Source organism: Silurus meridionalis, chromosome 18, assembly GCF_014805685.1.
Source record: "Silurus meridionalis isolate SWU-2019-XX chromosome 18, ASM1480568v1, whole genome shotgun sequence".
In the NCBI taxonomy this organism is placed as follows: domain Eukaryota; kingdom Metazoa; phylum Chordata; class Actinopteri; order Siluriformes; family Siluridae; genus Silurus; species Silurus meridionalis.
This window is the reverse complement of record NC_060901.1, coordinates 25,608,296-25,627,389: the sequence shown is the minus strand read 5'-3', so window position 1 is coordinate 25,627,389 and position 19,094 is coordinate 25,608,296. Positions and strand designations below refer to the sequence as shown.

At 38.2% G+C, this 19,094-nt stretch overlaps 3 protein-coding genes across 5 annotated transcripts; 2 read left to right on the top strand and 1 right to left on the bottom strand.

Annotated features, from left to right (window-relative positions):
• Positions 1 to 750: 750 nt before the first annotated feature.
• On the bottom strand, positions 751 to 5,886 carry LOC124401397 (tripartite motif-containing protein 16-like). The gene is made up of 6 exons (XM_046873690.1): positions 5,272 to 5,886; positions 3,084 to 3,179; positions 2,721 to 2,954; positions 2,400 to 2,571; positions 2,237 to 2,296; positions 751 to 1,406 (listed from the first exon to the last, which is right to left on the bottom strand). Exons 1-6 carry the CDS (start codon positions 5,860 to 5,862, stop codon positions 862 to 864), a joined length of 1,698 nt encoding a protein of 565 aa, XP_046729646.1. The 5' UTR covers positions 5,863 to 5,886; the 3' UTR covers positions 751 to 861.
• A 1,065-nt stretch (positions 5,887 to 6,951) lies between these two features.
• On the top strand, positions 6,952 to 12,227 carry LOC124401406 (E3 ubiquitin/ISG15 ligase TRIM25-like). 2 transcript variants are annotated; one of them, XM_046873700.1, is made up of 6 exons: positions 6,952 to 7,639; positions 7,806 to 7,901; positions 8,028 to 8,261; positions 9,239 to 9,410; positions 9,510 to 9,563; positions 11,437 to 12,227. In XM_046873700.1, the coding sequence occupies exons 1-6, from the start codon at positions 7,049 to 7,051 to the stop codon at positions 11,955 to 11,957; spliced, it is 1,668 nt and encodes a 555-aa protein (XP_046729656.1). In that variant the 5' UTR covers positions 6,952 to 7,048; the 3' UTR covers positions 11,958 to 12,227. The 2 variants fall into 2 exon arrangements, with proteins under 2 accessions (XP_046729656.1, XP_046729657.1); XM_046873701.1 differs by having other exon boundaries at positions 11,574 to 11,690.
• Positions 12,228 to 12,308: 81 nt separating this feature from the next.
• LOC124401407 (tripartite motif-containing protein 16-like) lies at positions 12,309 to 17,804 on the top strand. Of its 2 annotated transcripts, XM_046873703.1 has the most exons (7): positions 13,030 to 13,152; positions 13,218 to 13,620; positions 15,339 to 15,434; positions 15,539 to 15,772; positions 16,180 to 16,342; positions 16,543 to 16,602; positions 16,715 to 17,804. In XM_046873703.1, the coding sequence occupies exons 2-7, from the start codon at positions 13,258 to 13,260 to the stop codon at positions 17,248 to 17,250; spliced, it is 1,452 nt and encodes a 483-aa protein (XP_046729659.1). In that variant the 5' UTR covers positions 13,030 to 13,152; positions 13,218 to 13,257; the 3' UTR covers positions 17,251 to 17,804. The 2 variants fall into 2 exon arrangements, with proteins under 2 accessions (XP_046729658.1, XP_046729659.1); XM_046873702.1 differs by having other exon boundaries at positions 12,309 to 13,620.
• Positions 17,805 to 19,094: the final 1,290 nt, after the last annotated feature.

Below are 19,094 nucleotides of genomic sequence, written 5' to 3'. Positions count from 1 at the left end.
TTACCTTTTGAAACTGTTACCACAAGCTGGAGGCACACAATTGTACAGGACAAATTATACAATTATTATATATACAATCAGCACAGACACACAGACACCGTTATAATATATTAAAAACATACTTACTTTATGACATTTACAAACTTTAAACCGAGTAAAGTATTACAATAAACATATAAAAACTAAAAAAAAGATACAAAAAATACGTTCCTTTATTTAATTTCAAATATAAACCAGTAAGAGTGCAGACAGATACAGTTACCCAGACAAATATTATATTAAGATATGTTTTTGAAGAAAATAATTAGTGACTATCACAAACCATAAATTACCAACTGTGAAATTATTGATAGTAAATGATATCATTTAAATAAAATATTTTAAAAATAAATAATTATATATTTAAAAAATTCCTTTGTGTAGCAAAAGAGCAGCAATTCCTGACAAACGATGTCCTCAGAATTAAAAGTTTGTCTGACATTTGAAACATAAATATTCTGTACATTTTTTTTTTTTTTACATTTTAATAAAAGAAGAAAAAAAAATCGCAAGTATAAATGTATTGATATGGCGCCATCTGCTGGTCAGTCATCATCCAGGATGAATAAGGGATTAACAAAATACAGGCAACAAATGTAGACTTTATTTGTATGTATTTTTTATTTGTAAAAAATGTTTCAATAGTGAATAATAGTTATTTAATAAAAAATATGTTTTTATACAAATTGATAGGATTTTACAAAGTAAAGACCACAAAATTTTATTAGATCAGTTTTCTTTTACATTTTAGCAGTTTGTCTCAAAATCTTTGTGACGTTTTAGCAACAACATGGCAACCTGCAGGAATTTTACATGAATCATCTACACACTTTCATTTAGATCACACAATCTCACAGTAGAAGCCGACCCCCAGTAGAGCCCAAATCCAGCATATAGAGGCTGAGCGAATGTGGTGTGGACTTTGTGGAGGAGCTTCATGGTGTCAGAGACGCTGTAGAAGGACAGAGTTCCTGCACTGTAATCCACAAACACCCCTAACCTGGAGGACGATGAAACTTCGAGATCCGTTTTTTTGTTGTTGTGATAAAAACAGAGAGAAGATGAAGAAGACCACAAACTCCAAGACTGATTATTGTGTCCAAACCTACATTCATCACCCCGCCCTTTCCTGCTGATGTCTTTATATGAGACTGATACGGCCACACCTCCATCACTGCGCCACTCCACCTCCCAGTAACAGCGTCCACACACACTCTCCTTACACAACACTTGCCATATACAGTTAAATCTATTTGGATTATCAAAGTACTTCTGATCGCTTGTACTGTATTTCACTTCTCTGTTCTTCTCAGACAGAATGAGGTTACGATGTGCTGTGTTGGGATCCAGTGTCAGGTAACAGTAATCTGAAATAAAAGAGAAAACCAAAATGAAAAGTGTAAGAATGTTGAGAGACCAGTTATACATATATCTGTGTGTGTATATGGGTAAAAAAAACGTGTGGACTGTGTGTATGTTTGTGTTAAGCCAGGTGCACATTTTTTGGCCACGATTTGGTCGTCTGAGACCTAAATATCCTTAAACATTCCGATAATCGTAAATTAAAAACTGTAGTCTTTGATCGCTGGTTTGACATGTTCACCAAAAGCCGAATGATGGACACAATGACCTGCAGTGTCTATCCAATCTCCTACGATAGCCGTCAAACCAAGAACCAATAGGAGCGCCGAACCTGATGATGCGATTAGCGCAACAAATTACCTCAGGAAAATTGTGGAAACGAGTCAGGTGGACAGTAGAGCAAGAAGGGAAACTTATTGAGTTATGGAGGGAATGTTTGAGTGATGTTTTTATTATCAAAACATGTCATAAACCAAATTAATGCTACAGATAATTTTTTTGGGTTTGTTCGCTACCAGCTACCATCGGCAAAAGAAAACGTGTCACGGATTGATGATGTAAAACATATGAGTCTGAACCTTTGCTATGTTTCCACACGGATGGTTTTAATTGCCGGATTTGTGCATCATGGCGGATTTTGGTGCCTGATTTTAGACTTGCCGTATCAGTAAAACAAATGTTTAGTGATTACAGGTTTATTTTTCAGTCTGACTTTATGACAGCCGAGATCCTACAGTGTGACATGGGGATTGTGTGTTAGCGCGTCTGACAAGCGACAATCGCGAAGAACTATTAAAGATCGCACAATGTGCACTTGACATAAGGTAAGACGTACATTTCAAAATATCTTCTCTGCTTTGTGGCTCTTGCGGTGAAATAACATAAACAGCTGCAACTGTGGAGAAAAAAATGGAAATAAAGACAAAAAGCTTCATCAAGTCATGTAAAAAAATGAACATCCATTATTGTGTTTCTCCAGCAGAAGCAGTTCTTCATACCTTGTGGAGGGATTTTGTTAAATTCCTCCTCACAGAATTCCTTGAATCTCTTCTTCAGGTCTGAGAGAGAATTTCTCACTCCATCAAATGAGAGATGTTGATGGACAGTGATGCTCGATGTGTGGAAATATGGTTTTAGTATTGTAGGAGACTGGCGTCCAGAAACTAAAGCCTAGAGAAAACAACATGCAAACAAGGTAATTTGGAAAGTAAAAGGGAAAAAAAAGGACTCATATTTATACCCATACTAATTTTGGAATCTACCGGTCGCTCGTGATCGACATATTGGGCACCCATGTTTTAGAGTGTATGTGAGGTTACCTGAAGGAAATGGATGTGATCTTGTGTGTGTGAAAGCTGCTCCAGCTCAGTGATTCTCGTCTGAAGATCAGAAATCTCCTGTTCCAGTTGCTCCAGGAGTCGTTCAGGTCGACTCAGTTCAGCCTTCTCCTGATCTCTGATCAGCTTTGTCACCTCCGAGCGCTTTTTCTCTATGGAGCTGATCATCTCAGTAAAGATCCTCTCATTGTCATCTACTGATGTCTGTGCATTAAGCTGTTGGAAAATACACAAAAGGTGTAAAGGTAATTTATCATTCTTTCTTTTACTGGGACTCTAAATGACTCCATGATGTCCATGTTGTGTGTGATTCTAGGAGCAGCTCAGTCTCTGTTTACTACTCACCTTTATAATGTTCACAGCCTGTTTCAACTCCTGTACCATCTTCTGCTTCTCCTGGATTTTCTTCTGCAATCTTATGTGGTCCTCCTTCAGCATATTCTGAGGACAAACCAGTCAAGTTCAACTGTATAATTCTATTAATCTCTTTTAGCTTATATCTAAGTACCTAAATCAGACCAGCATATGTTTTATTGTATTAGGCTAAATGACACAAACAGGGCTTGAAACAAAGTGATCTGTGTGAGAGTCCTAGCAGTTTGATACAGGGAGGTTTGTGAACCCAAAAGCAGAGACAAACTCAAATATTATGGAAAATCCATTTCACCAAAATAGAAAACAGCAAATATAAATCCAAAAAAATCTCAGGTCCGCAAAAATCCAACAAAAATGATAAAGCAAAATCGGTCCACAATTTAAAACAGAAAATACAGAATGTTCTCTGTAATTCATGAAAAATACATAAACTAAGTCTCTCAGAAAAAGCAAAGAAAAAAAAAACATGAACTCACAAAGACGGGCAACACAGAAAAGGACAGCACTGCCAAAAAAAGAGAGAGAGAGAAAAAAAAAAAGAAAAGACAGGACACAGACCACAAAACATCAACAAGCAGGAAACTCGGACATTAATTAGAACTTAACTACACAAAGGACTATTGGTAAATAGTGGAAGCGTTGAGAACTAATGTGCGACTCTGGCGACATCTGGTGGGGAACAAACATAATCCTAGCTTGAGAACCCCGCCAGATCCTGACATCCTTTTGTAGTTTATATGTAGTAATACTTCAGATCGAACTTTTTAAAGTTTAAACTTATTAATTAATACTTGATTATCACAACACTAAATAATGAACTATTATTGTATTTTACTTGGAGGGGCCAATAATTATAAACTCACCATTGATTTCTCATTTACTAGGGTCAGTTCATGATGAGTTAATAAATATTCCTGTCATGACTTTGCAGCTACACATTATAAACCTTATATGAACTGCAAATGCAGTGCTACACATACTTTCTAGTTCATTTAAAGGTAAACATCTTGGACTGTGAATGGAATAGTGCCACAGTGGTATGTTTCAGAGTTTTTTTTCTAATGTTTGAAGAAGAAACAGTATCCAGTAATGAAATGTTATACTCCATTAAAGCACACTATCAAACTAGCAAGCAGCGACATGCTACGTAGCTTCCTGTTTTCGAATCATTTGCTGCAAGTTTCTTGTTTGTGTTAGCATTTAAATGTTACAGTTTTCAATGTCGTTTTTCTCTATATAATTTTGAATTCTTGTTTAATTTTTTTTTTTTTTTCTCGATTTGAAAGAGCACTTTTTTTTTCCTGGATCAAACATAAAAGTCAGGACCATCAGAAAACCAGCACCACAACTGCAGATGGCAAATATAATAAAAAAAAATTATGCATGTTTGAATAATATCAAGATTTTTTTTTTTGTTCACATTTTTTTTTTGTACATTTACATTTACATTTGCGGCATTTAGCACACACCCTTATCCAGAGCGACGTACAATTTGAATGTCTTTAGATGGCGCTATATTTAAAATTTTGTGTTCAATTGAACTTGGAAACCCAAACCTGTTCCAGCATGGTGATGCCCCTGTGCACAAAGTGAGCGCCTTGAAGAACTGGTTTACATGCTTTGAAGAGGAAGATCTTGAGTGGTCTGCTATAGAGCTCTGGTCTCATCCCTACTGAACACCTTTGGGATGAATGTGAACGCTGACTGCACCCCAGGTCTCCTCACCTACATCAGTACCTGCCCTAAATATATATAAGGCAGGTACCTTATATAATAATATACTGTGTGTGTATATATATATATATATATATATATATATATATATATATATATATATATATATATATATATATATATATATACAGTATATATACAGTTATATACAGTATATTATTGTAACAGATTTGTTTTTGTTTACTTTTTCTTTTTCTTAGTCTTGCACTTCCTTTCTGTGAGAATGTTTCTGGTAAGACCTGCCCCACCCTGCTGCAGTTGGGTGTTGTAGACTGTTGGAATCTTCACTAACTCGTTAGTGAATTTTTTTGAGATCTTCACTAACTGGTCTGGTGAAATTTTAATAGACAATTAATGACTATAAATAATCATTGTAACACAACAAATAAAAGGATTTAACTTTTTAACGTTTTCTTATTTTTACCTGTTTCTCGGCTCGTTCTGCTGCAGCCGTGACGGTCTCGTGTCCTTTGTGTTTATCCATCATGCACAGATAACAGATGCAGGTTCGATCGGTCCGGCAGTAGATCTTCAGCACTTCGTCGTGCTCAGAGCAGATCTTCTCTTGTAGTTTTCCTGACGCTTTAATTAATGTGTGCTTCTTCAAAGCAGGACGTTCGAGATGAGGTTTCAGATGAATTTCACAGTAAGAAGCCACACACACCAGACAGGACTTGACGGCTTTGTGTTTTCTTCCAGTGCAGAAATCACACTCCACATCACCAGGTCCGGCGTAACAGTGAGCATGAGAAGGAGCTTGGACTTCAATTGTCTGCAGCTTCTCCATCAATTCAGCCAACATACTGTTTCTGCGAAGAATAGGTCTTTGAGTGAAATTATCTCTGCAGTGAGGACAGCTGTAGACACTTTTTTGATTCTCCTGATCCCAGTGGTCATTGATACACATCTTACAGAAACTGTGACCACAGTAGATAGTCACTGGATCCTTCAGGAAATCCAGACATAGTGGACAGACAAACTGGTCCTGATCTACTGAAATACTAGCCTGAGCCATTTTCAAGAACTCACACACTTTCAGTTAGAGTTACTTCCCAGTTCTGTGTGAGGGTGAGAGGAGGAGGAACATACAGCTCGGTTAGTTACAAATACTTCTCTGTTAACCATTTCATGTCCATAAACATAACACAATGCTTACACTTTCCATAGAATTCTTCATGGTAAAAAGAAAAAAAAACCCTATGAATTCATTACATCACAAGAAATACTAATAAATCAAATCACACAGTTGAAATATTGAAGTTCAAAAAGTGTAATATAAAATATATAATTTCAAACAGTGTGAAATAATAAATATATGGACAAATGAAATGAATTCCATAATTTCAATTAAATCTCAATTTCTGTTCTGCCTCACATACTTTCTAATTAATACATCTGTTACTAGGATCAACCTTCCTCTAAAGACGTCCGTATATACACTATATTTCCAAAAGTATTGGGACACCTGACCTTTCCTGCTATATGTCGTTCTTTTTCAATCCACAACGTTGGAGGCGTTCAATTGTACAGGTCTTTAGATGGTGCTATGATATAATTTTGCATTCAATTGAACTTGGAAACCCAAACCTGTTCCAGCATGGTGATGCCCCAAAGTGAGAACATATGGTTGAGATGCTTTGGAGAGGAAGATCTTGCTGCTATAGAGCTCTGATCTCATCCCTACTTAACACCTTTGGGATGAATGTGAACCCTGACTGCACCCCAGGTCTCCTCACCTACATCAGTACCTGCCTTTCGTAACACCCTTGTGGCTGATAAACACAAATATCCATCAGCACACTCCAAAATCTAGTGCAACATTTTCCAAGAAGGGTGGAGGGAATTATAAGAGCACATTGGGACTAAATGTGGAATGCAATCAAAAAATCACATACCATACTTATGACCAGGTGACCCAATACTTGTATATATATATATATATATATATATATATATATAGTATTAAAGTAATTCCAATAACTTTTTTTTTTTACAATTATACAACTGAAGGGAGATAAAAGGGTTAACTAAGGAATTTTCATTATCTACCTGTATTTGTGCTCCTCCTACTTTACTTTCTGTATCTCTTTTCCGCACACCCACTCACACAGAAAGAGAGAGAACAAGGAAGTACCTTTCATAGAATTTTAATTTTTGAGAACACAAAACTGTTCTGTTTTTCAGTGCGTATATACAGAAACATGGCAGAATCCAGCATTTTAGTAGACCAGGACCAGTTTATCTGTGCAGTATGTCTGGATCTCCTGAAAGATCCTGTAACTACCCCGTGTGGTCACAGTTTCTGTAAGGTGTGTATTAATGGCTGCTGGGATCAGGAGGATCAGAAGGGGGTCTACAGCTGTCCTCAGTGCAGACACACGTTCACTCCAAGGCCTGTTCTACACAGAAACAACATGCTGGCTGAAGTGGTGGAGAAACTGAAGAAGACTGAAGTCCAAGCTGCTTCTTCTGCTCACTGTTACGCTGGACCTGGAGATGTGGAATGTGATTTCTGCAGCGAGAGAAAACACAAAGCCGTCAAGTCCTGTCTGATGTGCGTGGCATCTTTTTGTGAAACTCATCTGAAACCACATCTAGAAGTTTCTGTTTTGAAAAAACACACCTTAATTGAAGCCTCAGGAAGGCTACAAGAGAAGATCTGCTCTGAACATCACAAGCCGATTGAGATCTACTGCCGTACCGATCAAACCTGCATCTGTTATATGTGTACGATGGATAAGCATAAAGGTCACGACACCATCACAGCCTCAGCAGAAAGAGCTGAGAAACAGGTGAGAATGGTAACTATCATACATACAATGACATTTAAGTGAGGTGGTATCTCAGTGGCTAAGGAATTGGACTTTGGAGCGGAAGGTCACAAGTTCAAATCCCACCACCACCAATCTGCAACTGCTTAAGCAAGGCCCTTGACTTAGCTTAATGATTTGTCCCCAGAGTAAGCTGGAAGAGGAGCAGATGAAATTCCAGCAGAGAATCCAGGAGAAGCAGAAGAAGGTGCAGGAGCTGAAACAGGCTGTGAACATTATAAAGGTAAGCAGTGAGCAGAGACGGAGCTGCTCCTAGAAACACATACAACATGGACATCAAGTCATTTAGAGACCCAATAAGAGAAGGAATGATAAATAAACGTTTCATCTTTTGTGGATTTTCCAACAGCTCAGTGCACAGAGAGCAGTAGATGATAGTGAGAGGATTTTTAATGAGCTGATCAGCTCCATGGAGAAAAAGCGCTCGGAGGTGACAGAGATGATAAGAGCTCAGGAGAAGGCTGAAGTAAATGAAGGTGAACAACTCTTGGAGCAACTGGAGCAGGAGATTTCTGATCTTCAGAGGAGAGTCACTGAGCTGGAGCAGCTTTCACAGACACATGATCACATTTATTTCCTCCAGGTAATTCTTACTGTGTAATCCACAGAGTCAGCTATTCCACGCACACACCTCTCATTAATACACCTCTCATTAAGGGAAATATCAGGATAGGGGAATTCCAGCTAGGTTTGTATTCAATCCCTTTTATTCCACTAGATGTCGCCATTTCGTCCCTAATTAGTTTCTATTGTTTGTACCCGGCTCATGTAAGCCCCGTGTCAGGTAAGTTAAGATAAGATTGTATTCGTTCCACAACAAGGGAAATTTCCATGTTACATTTAGAATGTAACAGTCTGTACTTAAGGAGCTGCTCAGAGCTGAAACTATTATATACAGGTGGTGAGAGTCATTTTCCAGCAATGATGATAGCTTAGCTACCAAGACTTTTCTGCCACCCCTGTACTTTGTCTAGGAGCATCCCCAGAACTGCACTGGCCTTCCAGATCAAATTGTCCATTCTCTTCCTGTCTGTAGAGATTGTGTTGTACCAGCAGACCACTCCAGTAATGTCTTCTATGTGCTCATATTTATACAGACAGAAGATGTGATGCTCCACGGTAGTAAACATGGAACTGTCCCAGCCTTTTTCAGACCTGTTGCAGCAGTCAAACTTAAAATTATCTGATTATTTTTCTTAAAATGATACATATTCTCAGTTTTGTTTGTTTTTATCGTAAAACAAAATATGGATTTATGATATCTTGAAATAATTGCATTCTGTTTTTATTTACATTTTTATTTACAAAGAGGATTTATAATGATAGTATGATGTTTTTATGTAATGCATGCTGGGAAATATAGTAGCAGTATATTGATGGATGTAAATTCTTCATTCTCCCATTAGGGATCGCCAAAGCGGATCATCCATCTCCATACCTGCCCTGTCCTCCTCATCTGCCTCTTTCAAACCTAATATTTATGGATATAAATGTGACCACATAAAAAAAAAAAATATTGTTTTCTTTACCTTATCAAACTACTGTCTGTTATTTGTGTAGGCTTTAGCTTTTGGACGTCGGTCTCCCCTTTCTGAAAGATCAGATTTAGACACCTCAAGTATTATTGTTCATCAAAATCTCTCATTTAAAGGAGTGAGTAATTCTGTCTCAGATCTGAAGAAGAGACTTGAAATTTTCTGTGAGGAGGAATTCAACAAAATTCTTCCACAGGGTAAGAGGAGCTGTTCCTGCTGGAGAACTACTTTTACTCTAGTCTTTGTACACAACCTGATGATGATTTTTGTCTTTATATCCATTTTTCTCTCCACAGCTGCAGCAGTTTACATTATTTCACAGACAGAGAGCAGAGAAGATTTCTTGAAGTGTACGTCTAATGCAACAACATACACACTATACACATGATTTAGTGTGTACAGTCAAGATGAATAGCCAAAAACATGATACATTATGGATACATATGAAGCAGCTACTGATGCAAAATGCTATGCAATTCAATATGGTAGTTCACTTTTATTTCTTTAGTTTGAACACAAACAAAAAAAGAAAAAGTGATGAGGTAAAACCTGGGGTTCTTTCACTTTTTTTTACTACAGAAAGACACAGCTCTACCTTTGCCTTGTTAATCTGTATTCTATGTGATTTTGAGGACATGCCTTGGTCTCCGTAGTGTTGTGATACAGTACGTGCTCGAGAAACAGTTTAGCGAGGAGAAATCGATCTACAGTATTGTTAAAAAAATAGCAGTACAATGTGACTAACCAGAATAATCCAGGTTTTTAGTAGATTTTTTATTGCTATGTGGCAAACAAGTTACCAGTAGGTGCAGTAGATTCTCAGAAAACAAACAAGACCCAGCATTCATGATATGCACGCTCGTAAGGCTGTGCAATTGGGCAATTAGTTGAAAGGGGTGTGTTCAAAAAAATAGCAGTGTGGCATTCAATCACTGAGGTCATCAATTTTGTGAAAAAACAGGTGTGAATCAGGTGGCCCCTATTTAAGGATGAAGCCAGCACTTGTTGAACATGCATTTGAAAGCCTGAGGGAAATGGGTCGTTCATTGTTCAGAAGAACAGTGTACTTTGAATAAAAAGTAGATTGGAGAGGGGAAAACCTATAAAGAGGTGCAAAAAATTATAGGCTGTTCAGCTAAAATGATCTCCAATGCCTTAAAATGGAGAGCAAAACCAGAGAGACGTGGAAGAAAACGGAAGACAACCATCAAAATGGATCGAAGAATAACCAGAATGGCAAAGGCTCAGCCAATGATCAGCTCCAGGATGATCAAAGACAGTCTGGAGTTACCTGTAAGTACTGTGACAGTTAGAAGACGTCTGTGTGAAGCTAATCTATTTTCAAGAATCCCCCGCAAAGTCCCTCTGTTAAAAAAAAAGCATGTGCAGAAGAGGTTACAATTTGCCAAAGAACACATCAACTGGCCTAAAGAGAAATGGAGGAACATTTTGTGGACTGATGAGAGTAAAATTTTTCTTTTTGGGTCCAAGGGCCACAGACAGTTTGTGAGACGACCCCCAAACTCTGAATTCAAGCCACAGCACACAGTGAAGACAGTGAAGCATGGTGGTGCAAGCATCATGATATGGGCATGTTTCTCCTACTATGGTGTTGGGCCTATTTATTGCATACCAGGGATCATGGATCAGTTTGCATATATCAAAATACTTGAAGAGGTCATGTTGCCTTATGCTGAAGAGGACATGCCCTTGAAATGGTTGTTTCAACAAGACAATGACCCCAAACACACTAGTAAACGAGCAAAGTCTTGATTCTAAACCAACAAAATTAATGTTATGGAGTGGCCAGCCCAATCCCCGGACCTTAATCCAATCGAGAACTTGTGGGGTGATATCAAAAATGCTGTTTCTGAAGCAAAACCAAGAAATGTAAATGAATTGTGGAATGTTGTTAAAGAATCATGGAGTGGAATAACAGCTGAGAGGTGCCACAAGTTGGTTGACTCCATGCCACACAGATGTGAAGCAGTTTTAAAAAACTGTGGTCATACAACTAAATATTAGTTAGATATTTTTTTACCAATGCAAATAAAATATGTTAAAAACAATGCATTGTTATACAAATGCGAACTTGTATCCGATGCACACTTTTTTTAATCATCCCTAATATACACATACACACACTATGTTTATCCATCATGCACACACAAAAACACACACACACATTGTTCACACTGTCAGTTTGCTTTTCTTTTCTTTTAGATTTCTGTTATCTGACTCTGGATCCCAATACAGCAAATCAACACCTCAATCTGTTTGAAAAGAATAGAGCGTTGACATACACTAAGCGAAACCAGAAGTACTCTGAACATCCAGACAGATTTGACTTTTGCCTACAGGTGTTGTGTAAAGAGAGTCTGAGTGGACACTGTTACTGGGAGGTGGAGTGGAGCGGGGTTGGCGTGTCCATTTCAGTCTCCTATAAAGACATCGGCAGGAAAAGACTGGGAGATAAACATAACAATGAGTCCTGGAGTCTGCAATGTTCTTCTTCTTCTCTCACTTTCTATCACAACAACATTAAGACTGATCTTGGAACACCGTCATCCTCCAGAATAGGAGTGTGTGTGGATCACAGTGCAGGAACTCTGTCCTTCTACAGCGTCTCTGATACAATGAAGCTCCTCCACAAAGTCCAAACCACATTCACTCAGCCTCTATACGCTGGGTTTGGTCCCTCCTGGTGGCCGGAATCTACTGTGAGATTATGTGATTCAAAATAATGTATGTAGTGTTTTGTGTAAAAATTCCCAAAAATTGCTAGCACACAATTTTAGTAATTAAAACATATTCTTTATTTTTTATAATAGTTAAAACATTTAATATTAAAAATTAACTGTTAGCATAGAAATGGTGAAAATGATCATATGAAATCTCATGATGCAAAGTTTAACCTGTTTGTTTCATATAAGTCACAGGCTCATTAAATAAACAATAAACAGTAATAAATAAATAATAAATGTACTAGTGCAGAATGTTTAACTAACACTATATACAAATAAAATAAAAGCTTTGGAAAAAATGTGATTTTGATGTAAAATACACATTTACGGTTTCATGTTTAAAGTTTTTTTTTTTTCAAACCCTAAAATTTTATTGTAAAACACTGAACAATATTTCACATCAAATGAAACAGACTCTAGGTCATGATAAACAGCCGGGATGGAGTGGAGGTCTGAGGGTGGTTCCTGATGTGGCAGGACAGGTGCAGGAGTAAAACGGTGAGGCAATGGGTCTAGCAGTAGAAACCCAATCCAAAGCACAGTTTAGTTAGATTTAGGTCTACTTCACCTAAAAAGGTCTATCAAGCTGGAGGTCTGGGGAGAGGATCCTGGCACATATTTGTGACTAAATATGTAGGTCATCACATTATTCTGGACCAGGAAATAAATTCAATACTGCTTTTTGCTTTCTGCTCCATAGCCTTCTCTTCCTGTCTCTCTCTCTCTCGGTCGAGTTAAACATGCTCCTTGAACGTTCCACATAAACAGATTTAAAAAAAAAAGATATGGTGGCATTTGCTTTAAATTAATGGAATGATTGCTAGTGGTGAAACTGTAACTTACATTTTTCAGGCATCTTTAGGATATTTCTGCACTGAAAAGAAATGAAATGGTTAACTCAGGTGTTTTCATAGCCTACCTGTGCTTGTGCTCCTCCTACTTTAATCTCTCACTCACTCACACACACACACACACACACACACACACACACACACACACACACACACACACACAGCGAGAGAACAAGGAAGTAACTTGTCATTTCAAAGAATAAGAAAAGAATCTCTCATTTTCAGTTTGTGAATGCAGGAAAATGGCCAGTATTTTAGTAGATCAGGACGACTTCATCTGTCCAGTGTGTCTGGATCTCCTGAAGGAACCAGTGACAACCCCCTGTGGTCACAGTTTCTGTAAGGTGTGTATTAATGACTGCTGGGATCAGGAGGATGAGAACGCCATTTACAGCTGTCCTCATTGCAGGAACAACTTCACTTCAAGGCCTGTTCTACACAGAAACAACATGCTGGCTGAAGTGGTGGAGAGGGTCAAGAAGACTGATATCCAAGATGCTTCTCCTGCTCACTGTGACATTGGACCTGGAGATGTGGAATGTGATTTCTGCACTGGGGAAAAAGTCAAAGCCACAAAGTTTTGCCTGGTTTGTGTCGCTTCAATTTGTGAAGTTCATCTCAAACCTCATGCTTTGAAAAAACACACCTTAACTGAAGCTTCAGCTAAACTTCAAAAGATCTGCTCTGAACATAACAAGCCGATCGAGATCTACTGCCGTACTGATCAAACTTACGTCTGTCATATGTGTACGACGGATAATCACAAGGGACACGAGATCGTCATGGCCAACGCAGAACGAGCTGAGAAGCAGGTGAGAATGAGAAAACTTTATAAAATTTAATTATCCTCAGTGTTTTTTAGATTCATCTTCAACGATAGTCAGAATCTGGTAAGACGAGTTACCAAACATGTACTTCAACAATGAACTGTGTCAGGGTGAGGCAGGCAATTGTGGTGCTGGAAACCAAAAAGCTGTGTGTGTTGTATCTGTGACTTGATGTCCACCAAAAATGTTCCATCATACTTGTTTTGTAAGACACAACAGAGCTGTTCAGTTTAAATACTGAAATGCTTGAAAACCCTCCAATGTGGCTGAATTACAACAATTCTGCATAGATGAGTGGAGCAAAGGTCCTCCACAGCGCTGTAACAGACTCATTGCAAGTTATCGCAAATGCTTGAATGCAGTTGTTGCTGTTAAGGGTGGCCCAAGCAGTTATTAGGTTTAGGGGGCTTTTCACACAGGGCTATGTAGTTTTGAATTTTGTTTTCCCTCAATAATAAAAACATTCATTTAGAAACTGCATGTTGTGTTCACTTGTGTTCTCTTTTACTAATATTTCAATTAGTTTGATGATCTGAAACATAAAAGTGTGAAAAACATGCAAAAAAAATAAGAAATCCGGAAGGGGGCAAACACTTTTTCACACCACTGTATGTAGGTGGCTGCAACACATTGAATTTGTGCCAGAGTGTAAAGGTCACCAGAATATTAACAACCAGAGTACTATTCCATTATCATTCCATACATTTCCAGGGATATATTTGGGTACACATTTTCTCTACTATGTCCTCGAAGTTTAACTCAAGGATTTCTTGTGATCCAAAGTAAATTTCTAGGACCTTCAACACGCATCATTCCCATTTCGAATTTTCAAACACCTGAGGAAGCCTTTCAGAATATTCCTGGTTTGCCCCAAAATCCTTAAATTTCTGATGATGCCTTTTCATATTCTCAAAGTGCTTCAGAGGTGTTCTTGCTTTTAACAATGAACGTTGTATCAAAGCAGCTTTACACAGATAATGTGGTGATAAAAAATTTATATGTTCTTTATAAGTAAGTTTGTCCCTGATGAGCGAGCCGGTGGCGACTGTGGTGAAGGAAAAACGCCCCAAGATGGCATAAGGAAGAAACCTTGAGAGGAACCAGTCAAGAGAAAACTCATCCTCATCTGGGTTGGACAGAATGTCCATTTATAGCAGATATAAGATGTTGCGGGGTACAGTGATGATGATCAGAAGCGAAAAGTAGTCCTGAGTCAATGTTGACATTAACTACAGTCCAAATCCATCCTCAAAGCTCCCGTTCTTACTCCGGAATTTCATGGAACCACCAAGGCATTGATGAGAAACTGTCCCAAGCAGCACAGAGTGGCCTCCAGTCGAAGAGAACACTATCCAGAGGCAGGCCTGGATGAAGTGAACCAGACCTTTATCTATGCATATTAGACCAACTTTAATGCTTAAACCTAACAAAATATCTAAAACATCTGATCTTAGGTACAAATTGTCCATTATTGACCATTCTGGAATAGATATGTTTGCTATACATTAATGCACAAATTCTGTTTGTCTTTCACGTACAATTGAATGAAGCCGAGATTTGACTTTGTTAGCGAAACAATATAGTCTAGCAATAATCATATAGATATTCTACAGCACTGAGTTACTGGGTGATTATATATTCTGATGAAGGAGACTATAAATGTACACACTATAAAGTGCCGAGAATGATTGTTTTGAACGCAGGGTGAATTTGAGAAGCAGCAGATGAAATCCCAGTTGCGAATCCAGGAGAAGCAGAAGAACGTGCAGGAGCTAAAACAAGCTGTGAAGACTATAAAAGTGAGCAGACAACATGGAGATTATGGAGTCATTCAAAGACCATGTAAGAAAGAAAATAATAAATAATCTTCAGGTTGTGTGTGCGTGTGTGTGTTACCCAACAGCTGAGAGCACAGACAGCACTGGAAGACAGCGACAGGTTCTTTACTAAGCTTATAAGCTCTCTGGAGAAAAAGCGCTCGGAGACGAGGGAAATGATCCAAGCTCAGGAGAAGGCTGAACTTAATCAAGCTGAACGACTCCTGGAGCAACTAGAGGAGGAGATTGCTGATCTTCAGAGGAGAGTCAATGAGCTGGAGCAGCTTTCACACAAACACGATCACATCCTTTTTCTCCAGGTAACACACACAGTCTGATCTAAAGAGCCGGCTGTTCCACACACATTCTCTAAAACACTTTTTGTTGAAGGAACAATATATGTTTCTGACCTAGATGTTCAGTTAAGTTCAGTTTGTGGACCTGGGATCAAGTAGCTGCATCTTCATTTGTCTGGTGTGTTTAACAATTTGACAATTAAGCAATGAAGGATCGCTAACTACTAGCATTGACTAATAAATATACCGTTTTCCTAAATCTATAGCTACCACATTAAAACCTGGTGGCTCATAAGGAGGATCCATAATGATGATATGATGGATTTGTTTGGTGATGGATGTAAAATAAATTTATACATTTTACAAAAAGACAAACTGAGAGCTGCAACACTATGCTACAAAATCCATCTCCTTTCATTTGTTTTCCGTAGGTTTTAGCTTCTGGATATCAGTCTCCTCCTTTGGATAAACCAAATTTTAACAGGTCCATCAATCAACATGTCTTTTTTGATGAAGTGAGGAATTCTCTCTCAGATCTAAAGAAAAGATTACAAGAATTCAACGAGGAGGAATTCAACACAATCTCTCCACATGGTAAGTGGAGCTGTCCATGCTGAAGTAACACAATGATGGATGTCTTTATTCGATCGGTGAAACGGTAGTCCTTAGCGATGCTCCTGTGTACTTTTCCGCAGCCACTTTATTCGACTTTAACACTAATTTCAAATGAATAAGTGATTTTCATCTTTTTTTACCACCTGATGATGTTTTAATTTCGCATTTTCACTCCACAGCTGCAGCAGTTCAGATTATTTCACCACCAGAGCCATGGGGCAGAGTGGATTTTTTGAAATGTACAACTAAATCACACACACACACACACACACACACACACACACACACACACACACACACACATGCTAATTGTTCACAATGTTCAGTTTGTTTTTCTTTTTTTTATTCCAGATTTCTGTTATTTGACTTTGGATCCCAACACGGCGCACCGTAACCTCATTCTATCCGAGAAGAACAGAGTGGTGACATACAGTGAGAAAGAGCAGCATTACTCTGATCATCCAGAGAGATTTGATTCCAAGTACCAGGTGTTGAGTAAAGAGAGTGTGTGTGGACGCAGTTATTGGGAGGTGGAGTGGAGCGGTGTTGGCATGGACATATCTGTCTCGTACAAGGACATCTGCAGGAAAGGAGACAGTGAGGAGTGTGCATTCGGACAGAACAATCGATCCTGGAATCTGTGGTTTTCCCCTAAAACTGCTCTTTATTTCTATCACAACACCATTAAGATTGATCTCAAAGCTCCCACTTCCCCCAGAATAGGAGTGTACGTGGATCACGATGCAGGAACTCTGTCCTTCTATAGCGTCTCGGACATAATGACGCTTCTCCACAGAGTCCACACTACATTCACTCAGCCTCTATACGCTGGATTCGGGCCCTACTGTTTGTTTGATTCTAATGTGAGACTGTGTGATCCAATTTAAAGTGTGTAGTGTTCGATGCAAAATTTATATCAAACATATATGTCTTTATAAATGAATGAATTTATTTATTTATCATTAAAGCATAGGTTTCTAGTAAAAAATCAGAGAAATTAGGTGGCAGAATCGATTAGAACCAAGAGTACATGCCTGGTTAAAGCTGCATTCAGGTAGTCCCTGACTTCTGGAGATGCGTCCCGATGACCCCATCATAACTTGAAAATGTAGTAATTCAAAACATTGCCAGGAGTCATATTCAAATATGACAGTTAAAGATTGGCAGTTAAAGCTAACACTTAATTTTTTGTTACCAAATTACTTTTTTTAAATTTAATTTTAAAGGAATTTATAGGTGACTTAAACATGGGGTCTTTTAATGTACAAATATATTGTACTATACAATATAAAGACTTTTATCCAATTCTATCCGTTGTTCTGATTTACAAACATAATTTCATCACATACAATTGTAGTCAAATGTTTTAGAACACCCCAGTTTTGAATTAAATTGTACACTGTTTAATTCCTCTGTTTTTAAATAAATTAATTAAACCTTATGAAATGTTTTGTTTAAAAACATATAATCTTCATTTTTGTCTCATTAAAGTTAATTGCAGTATATTGTCTTATTGCAGATATCAGCTGAACACACTTGTGGCATTCTTTCTAGAATGGAAATCAAATATTGTGCAGAAAATTCTTCCCAACACTGTTGCAGAAGTTCCCACAAATTTGTTGCACTTGTAGGTCACAAATGAGCAGTTGAGGGTTATGGTCCTTGATCAGGGGCCAAGGATTGGCAGCTTGGTGGTGCTGGGATTTGAACTTGAAAACCTTAGAAACCAGAGTCCAATGCCTTAACCTTAACTACCACTAGGGTACCACCTCCTGCATACTTTCCTAATCATATTTCATGATTGAGCACCAACAAAATTAAGACAGTTCAGGCAGTTCATTCAGGCATCACATTATCCTTTATTTTCAGATGGCAGCATTCCATATGCTGGTCAAATAGGCATGAAGAATCCTTCAGTTCTAGTTATCTTCCAAAAACCCAATTCACAAACTAACCCAAGCTAATCCTATCGTAGGCATGTTTTTTTTCCTCTTCGTTGATAGAATCCCAAATTTTGATCACCCTCTGAAGCGCTGTAGATGACCTGCCATATCTTTCTCTGAGGCAACCCACAGAATACATTTCTCCTACAGCTTATCAATACACTCACCCTCCAAATGATTCCTGCAGCTCTCTAGACCACTAACTTTAATTCTATTCCAGCAGACAATCCAGGAGAGGCAGAAGAAGGTGCATGAGTGTGTGTGTTCTAACAGCTAAGTGCACAAACAGCAGTAATGGACAGTAAGAAGATCCTAAATGAGATGATTAGCTCCATTAAGAAAAAGCACTCAGAGGTGAGGGAGATGATCCAAGCTCAGGAGAAGGCTGAATTGAGTCAACCTGAACAACTTCTGTCTGATCTACAGATCCAGCTGTTCCTCACACACTCTCTAAAACATTGCTCATTACAGGGACAATAAATGTCTGACAAGTGTTTTCCTCCATCTCTGACTTCCACATTGAAATGGTGGCTCATAATGAGGATTCATGATTAAATATTATTGTCAGGGTCTAGGGCTCTACATGAGAGGGAGGAGTTCTAACAGTCTGCCATAGAGAGTTGCATGAGCCCAAATACAAAGGCAAACTCAGAAAATCTATGTTCTTTTTTATTTAAACAGTCTAAAAGACACATATTGCAAACTCAGGACTCAAAATCCAACAAAGGACAGAGCAAAAATAAATCTACAGAATTTAAAAGAGAAACTTTTTACTGTGGAAACTCAGT